This window comes from Coregonus lavaretus (assembly GCF_964263955.1).
Source record: "Coregonus lavaretus genome assembly, chromosome: 36".
Taxonomy (NCBI): Eukaryota; Metazoa; Chordata; class Actinopteri; order Salmoniformes; family Salmonidae; genus Coregonus; species Coregonus lavaretus.
In genome coordinates this window covers 6,298,729-6,314,069 of record NC_140023.1, presented here as the reverse complement: position 1 = coordinate 6,314,069, position 15,341 = coordinate 6,298,729, and the positions used below count along the sequence as shown (strand labels likewise).

The window sequence follows — 15,341 nt, the reverse complement described above, 5'->3', positions numbered from 1 at the left end:
CTAACTTTGATTGACATTCAAATGAATGTGGTGTTTGCCATGCAAACAGCTCAGATTGGCATTATCTGAGATAGATCTGTCGTCAGAGGCTATTGAGCAGATGATGAATACAACAATACCCAGCCAGGGGTCCCAAATGACTGAGCAGTGTTCTCTCAAAGACTTATGTGCTAACAGCATTAATTCTGAACAGTTAGGTTTGGGTGGATGGGGGGTGGAATTGTTGTTTAACATGCCAATCTCCAAAGTAGACTGATTTCTGCTGCACCCATGAGCGAACAACACATCTCCAACAGCTCTGCATGACAAAGATACTCTGCATAAATGGTTATGAGATGTAAGCCAACAGCATGATCAGTCACCCTAGATACATGTCTTTAGAGTGAAGGATGTAGAGGAAGGGGAGAATCCCCCATTATACTCACATTCTGCAGCTGCAGGCCCGTGTTAGGCCTCAGGCCGGGTTTGGACTCCAGGGCAGAGGCATTGGCGCTGTAGTTCTTCAGGCTGCGACTCTCTTTCAAGTGGGCCTGGACTTTTTCCCTGCGTCTCCTGAGGGGGAGTACATGTGCATGGCATGTTAACTAAACCACAGCATTGCCTTGGCCTTTAACCCTCAGACCCAACTCTGTGCCTCTCTACCCCTAGTTGTTGTAGTGAGGACGTGTAGATTGAGGGTCTCTGATGGAGCTGATATGTTCCTGTGCTCTAACTCCATTATAGATGAATTCCAAATGGCCCTAGATCATGGTTTAATCCGATGATCTTGTTGTCAGGCTGCTCACTCACTCACATCATTATATTATGCCGGGGCGGCAGGTAGCTTAGTGGTTAAGAGCGTTGTGCCAGTAACCGAAAGGTCGCTGGTTCTAATCCCCGAGCCGACTAGGTGAAAGATCTGTCGATGTGCCCTTGAGCAAGGCACTTAACCCTAATTGCTCCTGTAAGTCGCTCTGGATAAGAGCGTCTGCTAAATGACTAAAATGTAAATGTAAATGTATTACAGACCCTATGAAATTACAATGCATTTATCACAGGTCTTCCTGCTCCATATACCCTGAATGACAGTTTGCCATCAAAGCTTGGATGTTTGACCGATATAATAAAACAAACTGCCAAGAGCTATCTGACCTTATTAGTCAACCATTAATCCATAAAACTATGCAAATGTATTAAAGGGAAATTTAAAAGAAAATCAATTTCATATTAATTATCTCCAGCACCACCTCAACATCAACATATGCCGCGTTTCTAGGTTTTGTAGTAAAAAATATATAGAGGAAGATAAGCGTTTCCAATGACATCATCAACCACTTAGTAGACCGTTATTAGGCAGTTCCTTCTCATAATTGGTTAAAATCACATGATGCACACTGATGATGTCATTTGAAACACTTATCTTCCTCTATCTTTTTTTCCATAAAACATAGAAACGCGCCATTTTCACATACAGTGTATGTGGATGTTGGGGTGGTGCTGGAGGTGATGAAATGTCCCTTTAACGTTATTTGGAGGGATACAACTATGAATCTGTATTCTTACAGTAGCTAGAGGTGTAGGATCTTAATTTTACCAGTTTCTCATAGCAGGAAAATAATCCTGCAGCAAAAGGAAATGTGAATTATTGTGTGGATTATAATTAATGATTGATACATTTTAGTTAGGGAGAATAAAATCTGACATTTTTAAGTGGAAATTGGAGAAAAGTGGAGAAACCTTTTTAAACCTTGAATGCACTAGAAGTTAGAAATGTCCTGCAACAACAGGGTGATAAAATTAGGATCCTAAACCTGTATTTGACATGGAGTGTCAGCTGAAACTAGATCAATAGCCAATTGCCTGTGGTGTGTTATATGGGTTTAGGTGTATGAACTGAACTAAGATCAGATCCTCTGGGTGCTCATGTCCACTCACTTGTTCCGACAGTAGAGAGCCATACAGAGCGTGCCCAGAACGCTTATCCCCACGGCGATGCAGGTGATTGACAGTACTTGTCTCTTGTACACCTCCTTGTTCTCTGTTGAAATGAAGAGAAGAGGAAGGGCTTACATTGATGGAGGAACAAACAGCAAAAATAGGAAAATCCTAGGACTGGGAGAGAAGTTAGTGTCCATAGAGACGCTCCCATAACCAATGTTAAACAGAGAAATCCATACAAGGAGATGACCACAGAAAATAAAACATGGCCCTTAACTTACTGTAATAATAATGTTCATGTCTAATTTTCACATGCCATTTTTAAAACCCAAACTCTTAACAACACCGTCATATCATCAGCCCCATTGGATGCAAAGCCTTGTCATAGATGCTAGTTGTTATGTAGCCGTGTCTGAATACAGAAGGTAATAGTTATAGCTGTAATGGTCACCATTAAGGGTGACAAATGGCATCTGTCTCTTTTCATATGAAAAAGTAAATCATAGTTGCCTTCAAAAGCATTAATAGGCAATCAATCAGATTATATTTGGTACAGCAGACCTTGGGGAGAACCACCACACAAAAATCCCCACAAAATGGGGGAAAATTGTATCCATGCAAAAGACAAATCATTTTGACCAATATAATGGGTTGAAGGACAAAACAGTTTCATATCCACATGTCTAACATGATTATGAGGCAAGGCATTTAGGAATGACAAAATACACATCCTCATATGCATATAGAAGAGGAATATTGTACATACATGTATTGCAATTTCAATTTAACTTCAGTATTTATGGAAGTGTTGGTCCCATCTTCCAAAATGTTTTACCCAGGTAGCGCTATAGTGTTGTGCTGTTTGGACCAAGAAGAACAGGAGAGCCCCAGGCTCCTATTGGCCTTCGTAGCCAACCGTAGAACACACCAAACATGGCCCAGTAATACATTCATTTACTTTATCTTATCAAAATCAATATTGAAGCCAAAACACTTGAGAGCTAGGCTAATTAACCTACCTCCCTCCCTCCCACCAGTACTTTCAAGGGGCAGTATTTTTGTTTTGATGCATCTAATCAGCCTGAGTCATCACATAACTTTGTTTACTGTAATTATGAGAAGAGAGGAACCTTGTGGGAGACGTAGGAAAGTGGCACTTGCAAAACAAAACAACCTCACTGTTAATAGAGTACCACAATATGAGTCATAATACCCATAAAACCTTGCGTTCAAACAAGGAAATGGTTCCAATCGTTTTTCCACCATTCATTTTTCCCATAGGGGATTTTAGAAACTTAAAATAAGGGCTGTGTTTCGTGTAAGCTTACCCTGGCGTGACGTTTTGATAATCGTGTAAATCTCTCTAGGACAAGGTGACCTTTATCAATATATTCACCAGTAATGAAATGCTAATTAGCTGCTAATATGGCTATCATAAAGAACTACAAATGCCATGATGATCTGGACGAGACTGCCAAATCGAGGCAAAGGTACAATCTTTGGATTAACTATCTAATGTTCGCAAAAAAATTTAATGAATAAATTGGCAATATGTCTTTAAATTGACAATTCTGTGAACTGTCTTGTGAAAGTTTTAAATTGACACAATACCTGTTAGCAAAGGTGTCAGCTAGAGATGACGTTCAGGAGTTTACAGGGATTTGTAGTCTTGCATGTTGTCTACTTTGATGCTAATTTGCATTTTTCGAATCTGAGAGTAAATAGAGACGAATATATTGATAAAAGTCACCTTGTCTGAGAGAGATTTACATGGTTGTCAAAACGTCACGCTAGGGTAAGCCTACACAAAACACAGACCTTATTTTAAGTGTTTCTAAAATTCCCTATGGGAAAAATGAATGGTTGGAAGACGATTGGAACCATTTCCCTGTTTCACCGCTAGGTTTTATGGGTATTATGACACCTACACTGTGGGGCTCCATGGACTATTTTAGTCCATACAGCTGAATCTTCTGTGCCCATAACCTCCCTGCAGAGTACCATGATGATACACTAATGGGAAAAGGTTTTACTCTGTTCCTCTGATGCACGTCATAAATGCTGTATACAAGCCCTGTTTGGAGGTAATTAAAAATGTGTTGTCAAGGTCAAGGGCGGCCTACAGTACATGAAGTTGTAGCCACAGTAAACCAACCCCTGTGCTCTGGTTCACTGATTCAGAATCCACTCTGGTTCTGAATAAATCATATGACCTAAATTACAAATATTATGTGTATTTGTTAGGGTACAAGGTCATATTTGTTTTCTTTCCAATTCAAATAACAAATTAGTCATGTGGTTTAACAGGACAATGGTAGAACCATGCAGTAACGATTACATTACGTTAGAGTGACAATAGCTACAAGTGATACATACACCTTCCTAATATTGAGTTGCACCCCCTTTTGCCCTCAAAACAGCCTCAATTCATCGGGGCATGGACCCTACAAGGTGTCGAAAGTGTTCCACAGGGATGCTGGCCCTTATTGACTCCAATGCTTCCCACAGTTGTGTCAAGTTGGCTGGATGTCCTTTGTGTGGTGGACCATCCTTGATACACACTGGAAACTAGGGGTGTGCCAACATGGCCAAACTCGTATTCATTATCGTACCAGTTAATTGACAGTTGATAGTCGGATCGCATGATACTTGTGAGTGTTTTAATATGCCTAAATAGATGTTGGCAAAATACCTCTCTGCACGTTCTCACTGCATAAAAGCTGCAGATTAGGACCAATGTGTGGAGGGGTGTGTCTGTGTCTTTGTCCTCAACAGCTAAGATTGCTGTCACTCAGTCAGAATGCCCATTAGCGTTTTCATATTTTTTCCCTACTCTTGCCCCACTTGTTAGATATTATGCACATTGATAGTTTGATAGCAAACGTCCTCGCCATATTTATCATAGTAGCAGGCAGCAGCAATCTAAATGATTAGACCGATAACTTGAGGAAAAGTGATTGGACTAAATTATGAAGCGAGAAATTATGAAATTACGTACAGCCCGCCCTTCTCTTTACAGACAGGCAAACTACCCAGTTGAGTTATTTACACCACGCACATGACTGACTCAAATACAGGACAGTATGGTTTAGAAACTCTGTGACTGACTGACATGAGAAAGATGCTTGCTGGCACCCGAAAATAACTTTTTTTCCGATCATGGATAATTAAAAAAAATACTTTCCACTTTCCAAAATTATTTCCAGAACTTGCCCATATCCGTAACCATACTCATTTTGTCTGACTACTCTGCACACCCCTACTGGAAACTGTTGAGTATGAAAAACCCAGCAGCATTGTAGTTCTTGACACACTCAAACCGGTGCACCTGGCACCTACTACAAAACCCTGTTCAAAGGCACTTAAATATGTTGTCTTGCCAATTCACCCTCTGAATGGCACAATCCATGTCTCAATTGTCTCAAGGCTTAAGAATCCTTCTTTAACCTGTCTCTTCCCCTTCATCTACACTGATTGAAGTGGATTTAACAGGTGACATCAATAAGGGATCATAGCTTTCACCTGGTCAGTCTATGTCATTGAAAGAGCATGTGTTTCTAATATTTTGTACACTCAGTGTATACAGTGCATTCGGAAAGTATTCAGACCCCTTCCCATTTTCCACATTTTGTTACGGCCTTATTCTAAAATGGATTAAATTATTTATTATTCTCATCAAGCTACACACAATACCCCACAATGACAAAGTGAAAACAGATTTTTTGAAATGTTTGCAAATTTATAAAAAATAAAAAAACAGAAATACCTTATTTACATACACTACCGTTCAAAAGTTTTGGGTCACTTAGAAATGTCCTTGTTTTCCATGAAAACATACATGAAATGAGTTTGAATAGGAAATATAGCAAAATGCATAGGAAATGTAGTCATTGACAAGGTCAGAAATAATGATTTTTAATAGAAATAATAATTGTGTCTTTCAAACTTTGCTTTCGTCAAAGAATCCTCCATTTGCAGCAATTACAGCCTTGCAGACCTTTGGCATTCTAGTTGTCAATTTGTTGAGGTAATCTGAAGAGATTTCACCTCATGCTTCCTGAAGCACCTCCCACAAGTTGGATTGGCTTGATGGGCACTTCTTACGTACCATACGCTCAAGCTGCTCCCACAACAGCTCAATAGGGTTGAGATCCGGTGACTGTGCTGGCCACTCCATTATGGACAGAATACCAGCTGACTGCTTCTTCCCTAAATAGTTATTGCATAGTTTGGAGCTGTGCTTTGGGTCATTGTCCTGTTGTAGGAGGAAATTGGCTCCAATCAAGCGCCGTCCACAGGGTATGGCATGGCGTTGCAAAATGGAGTGATAGCCTTCCTTCTTCAAGATCCCTTTTACCCTGTACAAATCTCCCACTTTACCACCAACAAAGCACCCCCAGACCATCACATTGCCTCCACCAAACTTGACAGATGGCATCAAGCACTCCTCCAGCATCTTTTCATTTGGTCTGCATCTCACAAATGTTATTCTTTGTGATCCGAACACCTCAAACTTATGGACTCGTCTGTCCATAACACTTTTTTTCCCCAATCTTCCTCTGTCCAGTGTCTGTGTTCTTTTGCCCATCTTTAATCTTTTATTTTTATTGGCCAGTCTGAGATATGGCTTTTTCTTTGCAACTCTGCCTAGAAGGTCAGCATCCCGGAGTCGCCTCTTCACTGTTGACGTTGAGACTGGTGTTTTGCGGGTACTATTTAATGAAGCTGCCAGTTGAGGACCTGTGAGGTGTCTGTTTCTCAAACTAGTCCCTCTAATGTATTTGTCCTCTTGCTCAGTTGTGCACCCGGGCCTCCCACTCCTCTTTCTATTCTGGTTAGAGCCAGTTTGCGCTGTTCTGTGAAGGGAGTAGTACACAACGTTGTACGAAATCTTCAGTTTCTTGGCAATTTCTCGCATGGAATAGCCTTCATTTCTCAGAGCAAGAATAGACTGACGAGTTTCAGGAGAAAGTTATTTGTTTATGGCCAATTTGATCCTGTAATCGAACCCACAATTGCTGATGCTCCAGATACTCAACTAGTCTCAAGAAGGCCAGTTGTATTGCTTCTTTAATCAGCACAACAGTTTTCAGCTGTGCTAACATAATTGCAAAAGTGTTTTCTAATGATCAATTAGCCTTTTAAAATGATCAACTTGGATTAGCAAACACAACGTGCCATTGGAACACAGGACTGATCGTTGCTGATAATGGGCCTCTGTACGCCTATGTAGATATTTCATAAAAAATCTGCCGTTTCCAGCTACAATAGCCATTTATAACATTAACAATGTCTACACTGTATTTCTGATCAATTTGATGTTATTTTAATGGCCAAAAAATTTGCTTTTCTTTTGAAAACAAGGACATTTCTAAGTGACACCAAACTTTTGAACAGTAGTGTAAGTATTCAGATCGTTTGCTATGAGACTCGAAATTGAGCTCAGGTGCATCCTGTTTCCATTGATCATCCTTGAGATGTTTCTACAACTTGATTGGGGTCCACCTGTGGTAAATTCAATTGATTGGACATGATTTGGAAAGGCACACACCTGTATATACAAGGTCCCACAGTTGACAGTGCATGTCAGAACAAAAACCAAGCCATGAGGTCGAAGGAATTGTCCTAGAGCTCCGAGACAGGATTGTGTCAAGGCTGAGATCTGGGGAAGGGTACCAAAACATTTCTGCAGCATTGAAGGTCCCCAAGAACACAGTGGCCTCCATCATTCTTAAATGGAAGAAGTTTAGAACCACTAAGACTCTTCCTAGAGCTGGCCGCCCGGCTAAACTGAGCAATCGGGAGAGAAGACCCTTGGTCAGGGAGGTGACCAAGAAACTGATGGTCACTCTGACAGAGCTCCAGAGTTCCTCTAAGGAGATGAGAGAACCTTCCAGAAGGACAACCATCTCTGCAGCTCTCCACAAATCAGGCCTTTATGTTAGAGTGGCCAGGCAGAAGCCACTCCTCAGTAAAAGGCACATGACGGCCCACTTGGAGTTAGCAAAAAGTCACCTAAAGGACTCTGAGACCATAAGAAACAAGATTCTCTGGTCTGATGAAACCAAGATTGAACGCTTTGGCCTGAATGCCAAGCATCACGTCTGGAGGAAACCTGACACCATCCCTATGGTTTCCATGGTGGTGGCAGCATCATGCTGTGGGGATGTTTTTCAGCGGCAGGAACTGGGAGACTAGTCAGGATCGAGGGAAAGATGAACGGAGCAAAGTACAGAGAGATCCTTGATTAAAACCTGCTCCAGAGCACTCAGGACCTCAGACTGGGGCGAAGGTTCACCTTCCAACAGGACAACGATCCTAAGCACACAGCCAAGACAACGCAGGAGTGGCTTCGGGACAAGTCTCTCAATGTCCATGAGTGGCCCAGCCAGAGCCCGTCTTGAACCCGATCGAACACCTCTGGGGAGACCTGAAAATAGCTGTGCAGCAACGCTCCCCATCCACCCTGACAGAGCTTGAGAGGATCTGCAGAGAAGCCAAATACAGGTGTGCCAAGCTTGTGGCGTCATACCCAAGAAGACTTGAGGCTGTAATCGCTGCCAAAGGTGCTTCAACAAAGTACTGAGTAAAGGGTCTGAATACTTATGTAAATGTGTGCACGAGCAGAACTGTCCATAAGTCAGTGCTATTTACTGTATGTTTTCCACTCAGTGAAGCCTCTGGTGGTCATGACATCTGTCAGTTATACAGGGCAGGGGACTTTGGCTTTTGATGGCATCAACTCCTCCTTCTTGTAGATAACTTTCTTTAACTGGATAATGACAGAGGAGACGGACATTACACTCTCACTCCAGGAGTCACAAAGAATCTAACCCCCTCAATATGCACACGTACGCATGCACACACACACACACACACACACACACACACACACACACACACACACACACACACACACACACACACACACACACACACACACACACACACACACACACACACACACACACACACACATACACACACACATACACATACACATACACACATACACATACACATACACATACACATACACATACACATACACATACACATACACATACACATACACATACACACACTCAGGGAGGAATTCTGCTTCTGCTTTCTTTTTCTTCAGAGTCTCTTTGCAGAGAGCATTCGACTTGCAAGTGCAGTGTGAGTGATTGTAATCAAAGTTACAATAGCAGAGCTGTAGGAGCCAGGTTATCTCTCCTTGTCTCCTGTGTTCATGTTGAAGCTGTGCCTCAGAGGGCAACATGACATTTCCTTCACAGGTATCATTTTGAGCCCCATACGCATGGCAGGGATCAAGCAAACAAACAAACCAAGCAAACAGAGGAAAATGCACAATGAAGCAATCTGTCACTTCTTCACTCCTTGTCACTGTCAGTTGGAATCCGTGCCTCACAGTGGACATAGGTAGCAGTCTGATGTGGGTATGGCCTCCATTGGCATGCAAATTATTTTTATTGTCCAACAAAATCAAATATTATTACTCTCCCCACCGACTGAGGGCCTGGAGTGGCACACCTCCTTTACTTGTATGTGAGATCTCTCTCTTCCTCTCTCTCCTCCTCCTCCTTCTCCTGTCACTACCCATCTCATTCTGTTTCTCACTCCTGTTTCTCTGCATCCCTTTGTTTCTGTCCTATTATCTGGATATTCCCTCATTCCAGCTTCTCTCTCTCTCAATTCAATTCAAAGGGCTTTATTGGCATGAGAAACATATGTTTACATTGCCAAAGCAAGTGAAATAGATCATAAATAAAAGTCAAATAAACAATAAGAAATGAACTTGCTGCAATCTCTCCATCCCCCTCTGTCTCTCTGGCTCTTCCAGTAGAATGCTGTTTGTGGTGTCTTCCCTTGTGACCCACTGCAAATTAAAGATTTCACAGGGTTTACCCAGGGGACTTAGAGAGCTGGCTGACGGTCCTGCCTCAGGTGAACTGCATAACATTGGAGTGGACTAGATTAGAGAGGGAAATTCTAACGAGGCTATAACAGATTAGAATATTTTGTTCCTTTCTGATAAACACTGGTTGATGATCCTTATTGAACAAGGACACACAATATGAGAAATTAGGACAATGAGCTAAAAACACTTTCTTTAATGCTGTCACAAATATGTGGGTTGGAGTCCAAATTACTAGAGAGACTCTATTACACATTTTTTCCACATTTTGGTACGTTTCAGCCTTTCTAAAATGGATTAAATAAATGTTTTCCTCATCAATGTACACACAATACACCATACTGACAAATCGAAAACAGGTTTCTGGTCTAACGAAACCAAGATTGAACTCTTTGGCCTGAATGCTAAGCCTCACGTCTGGAGGAAACCTGGCACCCTACGGTGAAGCATGGTGGTGGCAGCATCACACCATCATCCCGGGAACCCTAGACCCACTCCAATTCGCATACTGCCCCAACAGATCCACAGATAATGCCATCTCAATCACACTCCACACTGCCCTTTCCCACCTGGACAAAAGGAACACCTATGTGAGAATGCTGTTCATTGACCACAAAGCTCATCACTGAGCTAAGGACCCTGGGACTAATAACCTCCCTCTGCAACTGGATCCTGGACTTCCTGACGGGCCACCCCCAGGTGGTAAGGGTAGGCAACAACACATCTGCCATGCTGATACTCAACACCAGGGCCCCTCAGGGGTGCGTGCTCAGTCCCCTACTGTACTCCCTGTTCACCCACGACTGTGTGGCCAAGCACAACTCCAACACCATCATTAGGTTTGCTGACGACACAACAGTGGTAGGCCTGATCACCGACAACGATGAGACAGCCTATAGGGAGGAGGTCAGCGACCTGGCAGTGTGGTGCCAGGACAACAACCTCTCCCTCAATGTGAGCAAGACAAAGGAGATGATCGTGGACTACAGGAAAAGGAGAGCTGAACACGTCCCCATTAACATTGACGGGGCTGTAGTGGAGCAGGTCGAGAGTTTAATGTTCCTTGGTATCCACATCACCAACAAACTATCATGGTCCAAACACACCAAGACAGTCGTGAAGAGGGCACGACAACACCTTTTCCCCCTCAGGAGACTGAAAAGATTTGGCATGGGTCCCCAGATCCTCAAAATGTTCTACAGCTGCTCCATCGAGAGCATCCTGACCGGTTTCATCACCGCCTGGTATGGCAGCTGCTCGGCATCCGATCGTAAGGCGCTACAGAGGGTAGTGCGTACGGCCCAATAAATCACTGGGACCAAGCTTCCTGCTATTCAGGACCTATATACTAGGCGGTGTCAGAGGAAGGCCCAAAAAATGTCAAGGACTCCAGTCACCCTAGTCATAGACTGTTCTCTCTGCTTCTGCACGGCAAGCGGTACCGGAGCGCCACCCGGACTATTTACATTGACCCCCCCCTCCCCCCCTTTGTTTTTACACTGCTGCTACTCGCTGTTTATTATCTATGCATAGTCACTTTACCCCTCCCTACATGTACAAATTACCTCGACTAACCTGTGCCCCCGCACATTTACTCGGTACCGGTACCCCCAGTATATAACCTTGTTATTGTTATGTCATTTTATTGTGTTACTTTTTATTTTATATTTTACTTTATTTTATTTAGTAAATATTTTCTTAACTCTATTTCTTGAACTGCATTGTTGGTTAAGGGCTTGTAAGTAAGCATTTCACGGTAAGGTCTACACCTGTTGTATTCAGCGCATGTGACAAATACAATTTGATTTGATATACTGTATATATATATATGTATATATACATATATATGTATATATACATATATATATATATATATACTGATACAGATGCTATGGTTCATCCATACTTTGTGCGCAGATAACTCTATTTCCCAGGTATCTATGGTCCTCTGAGTACACCAGCTGTGTTTATATGAAGGAGAGTCATTAACAATGTCTCACAGTACAATGTCATTAACTACAGCTCTTTTGCCCATGATTTACACCTATGCCATGTGCCAAACGGAGAGAGGCTGGCAGGATGGGGATGCGTTCTCCCGTCAAGACCCCACAGACACACATACAGGCAGTGCCAGTGTGCAAGGATGCTGTTAGTTACCGTGCCAACAATATTAAATCTCCCTCACTGTCTCCTGCCTCTCTGTTCTCTGCCGTTTCCAAGGAGACTGGAGAACATTAGTATTCTAAGGGTGAACTTCAGAGCGAGAGAGAGAGAGAGAGGGAGAGGGAGAGATGAAGGGGAGTTGCCATAGCCCTCTGTGTGAAGGACTTTGAGAAAATTGCCTATCTCTCCTCTAAATTGCATTAGATACATTATGGGATAGTGAAAAGTTATCATCGAAACAAACAAAAGGTATAGTTATGTATAAAATAGAAATGTGATATATAATTAAAAAGGTGAAATACAAACAAACATGAAAGTTATGCAAGTCATATAAGTACGGTTCATAAACATTACAAACATGTAGTGGGTGCACAACTTGATTTCAGTAAACATGACTCATAGCAGCGGAAAAAAAAGATTTCTTACCCATAAACTCAATGCCCAAGTGATCTGCTGTTCCGGTGAGGAGAGGAGAGAAGGGGAGACATGGACAACGGGAGGGAGAGAGAGAGAGAGAAAGCTATTAGAAACAGATGCACGTTAGCATCCTGTCACAGCATTAAGTAGCATTGTCCATTACTTGTTGTTTTATGTAAGGAAGATCTGATAGCCCTCTGTATTCACGTCACATAGCGTCAGTAGACACATGCTCTGGGCATAATCCAAGCTGACACAGAGTGGACTGCACCCATAGACTCCATGGCTTATTTCCCATGCTCGAAAAACACACCATGAAAGAGACAAGTTCTAGTGTATATTACACTCTGTGAAAGACATCAGTGCGTGGTGAGATATCCTAGCATTAAGACTTTTGCCTACATCTCTGTTTACGGAAAGTGGAAGATTGTTTCTGCAGTTTTGACTATGGAGCTTAGTGGATGCACAATTTAGTTGCCATGTATACAGTTGTGTTGTGTAAATGGCTCCCTGAGAATCCATGCAGCACATGCGTACTATTTACATTTATAAGGACATTTCGTACATTTTATTGTAATGCATTGAAACACGGTTTCAGAGTCAAACTCTGTGTCATATAGTTTGAACTACGGTGGGAAAATAGTCATCACTTAGGTCAGGACAGTGGGGAGTAGCCCCGGAGAAACATATTGGTATACATGAATAAGTGGCTGAAACACTCCTAACACCAATGGCTTTGCCGCAGTGGAGATGTTATCTATCTCCTGAGCGTACTGTCAGAGGTAAGATTAATTACGCTGCATAGTGGAATGCCAAGGGGTCTGGGAGATCTGAGCTTAATCTCATAATTTTAAAGAGCGATGTCATTGCATCATTTCTCAGTCAGCGATCCTGAGACCTCAGCTTCCTTTCTAGAGATCTCTCTAGAGATACACAATGACAGGGAGAGGAACGCAACAGAATGAGTATTCTATGAAAATGCTGTGGATGTACTGTATTGTACCTGTGAATAGAGAGAAAGGGAAAACTGTACTGCAGCCCTACCTGGATATGCTGTACTTTAAATGTTTCTAAAACTATACTTATTCAAGATGTCTTGTCATTGCCTGTGGCCAGACTTTCATCTTGAGTTTAATTATGAAAATAACAAATGTGCACAGCAACATCTACCTAAATCCAGAGGTGTGGCAGTAAGCAACATCACAGCATAAAAGAGCATCACTAATTATAACGTGACAAGCTATTTAATGTTGACAGCACAACCAGATGGCGTCCTGGTGCCGTTCACCCAGTTGGAACTGAACTGAGAACATATTGTACCTATCTAATCCAAAAAAAAGGAACTTCTGTGTCTTATTGGTGCACTGCATCAGTGCGGGAAGGCCGTAATATAAGAGTGATCCTACGCACAGAATAGCAACACAAAGAAAAATAAAATCAATATTTTTCACGGGAGTGTCTTTGGCAGAACAAAAGTTCAATTTGTTATTCAGCTGGAGGTGACATTTGCGAATGCCATCTCCCCTGTACCAATGTGGGCTGGCCGACGCAGAGCCCTAGGTAGAACAATATGGCAGTGTGTACATAGGTCAGAGTAGGCTGCTGAAGGGAGTACGGCTCATAATAATGTCTGGAACGGAATTAATGGAATGGTATAGAACTCATCAAACACATGGTTTCCATGTGTTTGATACCATTCCATTTACTCCATTCCAGCCATTATTATTAGCTGTCCTCCCCTCAGCAGCCTCCTCTGACATAGGTGGCTGCTCCCTGATGTCTCTAGGTGATTGTAGCCAGACGGAGAGGCAGGTGCAGCCGGCGGGGTACCTGTGACGGACGGTCATCCTACTTCCCTTCCACCCCACGCCTCCCTGAAGAACACTCACCATGCCAACATAGCCCCTCCAGCTGTCTGCAGGTAAATGCGTAAAGAGGCAAAAACCACTAAAATAGCCCAGAAAAGACCACAAAAAATACAGACTCCCTAAAGCTGCTCTCCCTGGAAAAAGTCCCTCATGTCGGTTTGCTGACACGTTGTCCCATGGTGTATTTGCCGTTGCCTCGTTCTTCATGTTATTGCCTCCCCACCCACCCAGGTATCCAGAATAGCCGGTCCAGGCTAGTCTGGAGCCTTATCAAATAAAATACAAATGTATTTGTCACATGCGCCGAATACAACAGGTGTAGACCTTACAGTGAAATGCTTACTTACAAGCCCTTAACCAACAATGCAGTTTTAAGAAAAATACGTGTTAAGAAAGTATTTACTAAAATAAAATGAAGTAAAAAATAGATATGTATAAAAATACAAAAATTAAAAATTAAACATAATAATTAAAGAGCAACAATAAAATAACAGTAGGGAGGCTATATACAGGGGGTACCGGTACAGAGTCAATGTGCGGGGGCACAGGTTAGTCGTGGTAATTGAGGTAATATGTACATGTAGGTAGAGGTAAAGTGACTATGCATAGATAATAAACAGAGAGTAGCAGCAGAGTAAAAAGTGGGTGGGGGGGGAGACAATGCAAATAGTTCGGGTAGCCATTTGATTAGCTGTTAAGGAGTCTTATGGCTTGGGGGTAGAAGCTGTTAAGAAGCCTCTTGGACCTAGACTTGGCGCTCCGGTACCGCTTGCCGTGCGGTAGCAGAGAGAACAGTCTATGACTAGGGTGGCTGGAGTACAATTTTTAGGGCCTTCCTCTGACACCGCCTGGTATAGAGGTGCTGGATGGCAGGAAGCTTGCCCCCAGTGATGTACTGGGCCGTACACACTAGCCTCTGTAGTGCCTTGCGGTCGGAGGCCGAGCAGTTGCCATACCAGGCGGTGATGCAACCAGTCAGGATGCTCTCGATGGTGCAGCTGTATAATATTTTGAGGATCTGAGGACCCATGCCAAATCTTTTCAGTCTCCTGAGG

The 15,341-nt window shown here is 42.7% G+C and overlaps 1 protein-coding gene across 1 annotated transcript in view; it reads right to left on the bottom strand.

Annotated features, from left to right (window-relative positions):
* Positions 1–15,341, bottom strand: part of LOC311110796 (pro-neuregulin-3, membrane-bound isoform-like) — a gene marked incomplete at both ends in the record, with an annotated part of 437,403 nt that overhangs the window by 39,420 nt on the left and 382,642 nt on the right. The window contains 3 exons of the mRNA XM_084153362.1: positions 426–552; positions 1,915–2,017; positions 12,428–12,454. Coding sequence (XP_084009488.1) covers positions 426–552; positions 1,915–2,017; positions 12,428–12,454 — 257 coding nt within the window. The remainder of the gene's footprint in view (positions 1–425; positions 553–1,914; positions 2,018–12,427; positions 12,455–15,341) is intronic.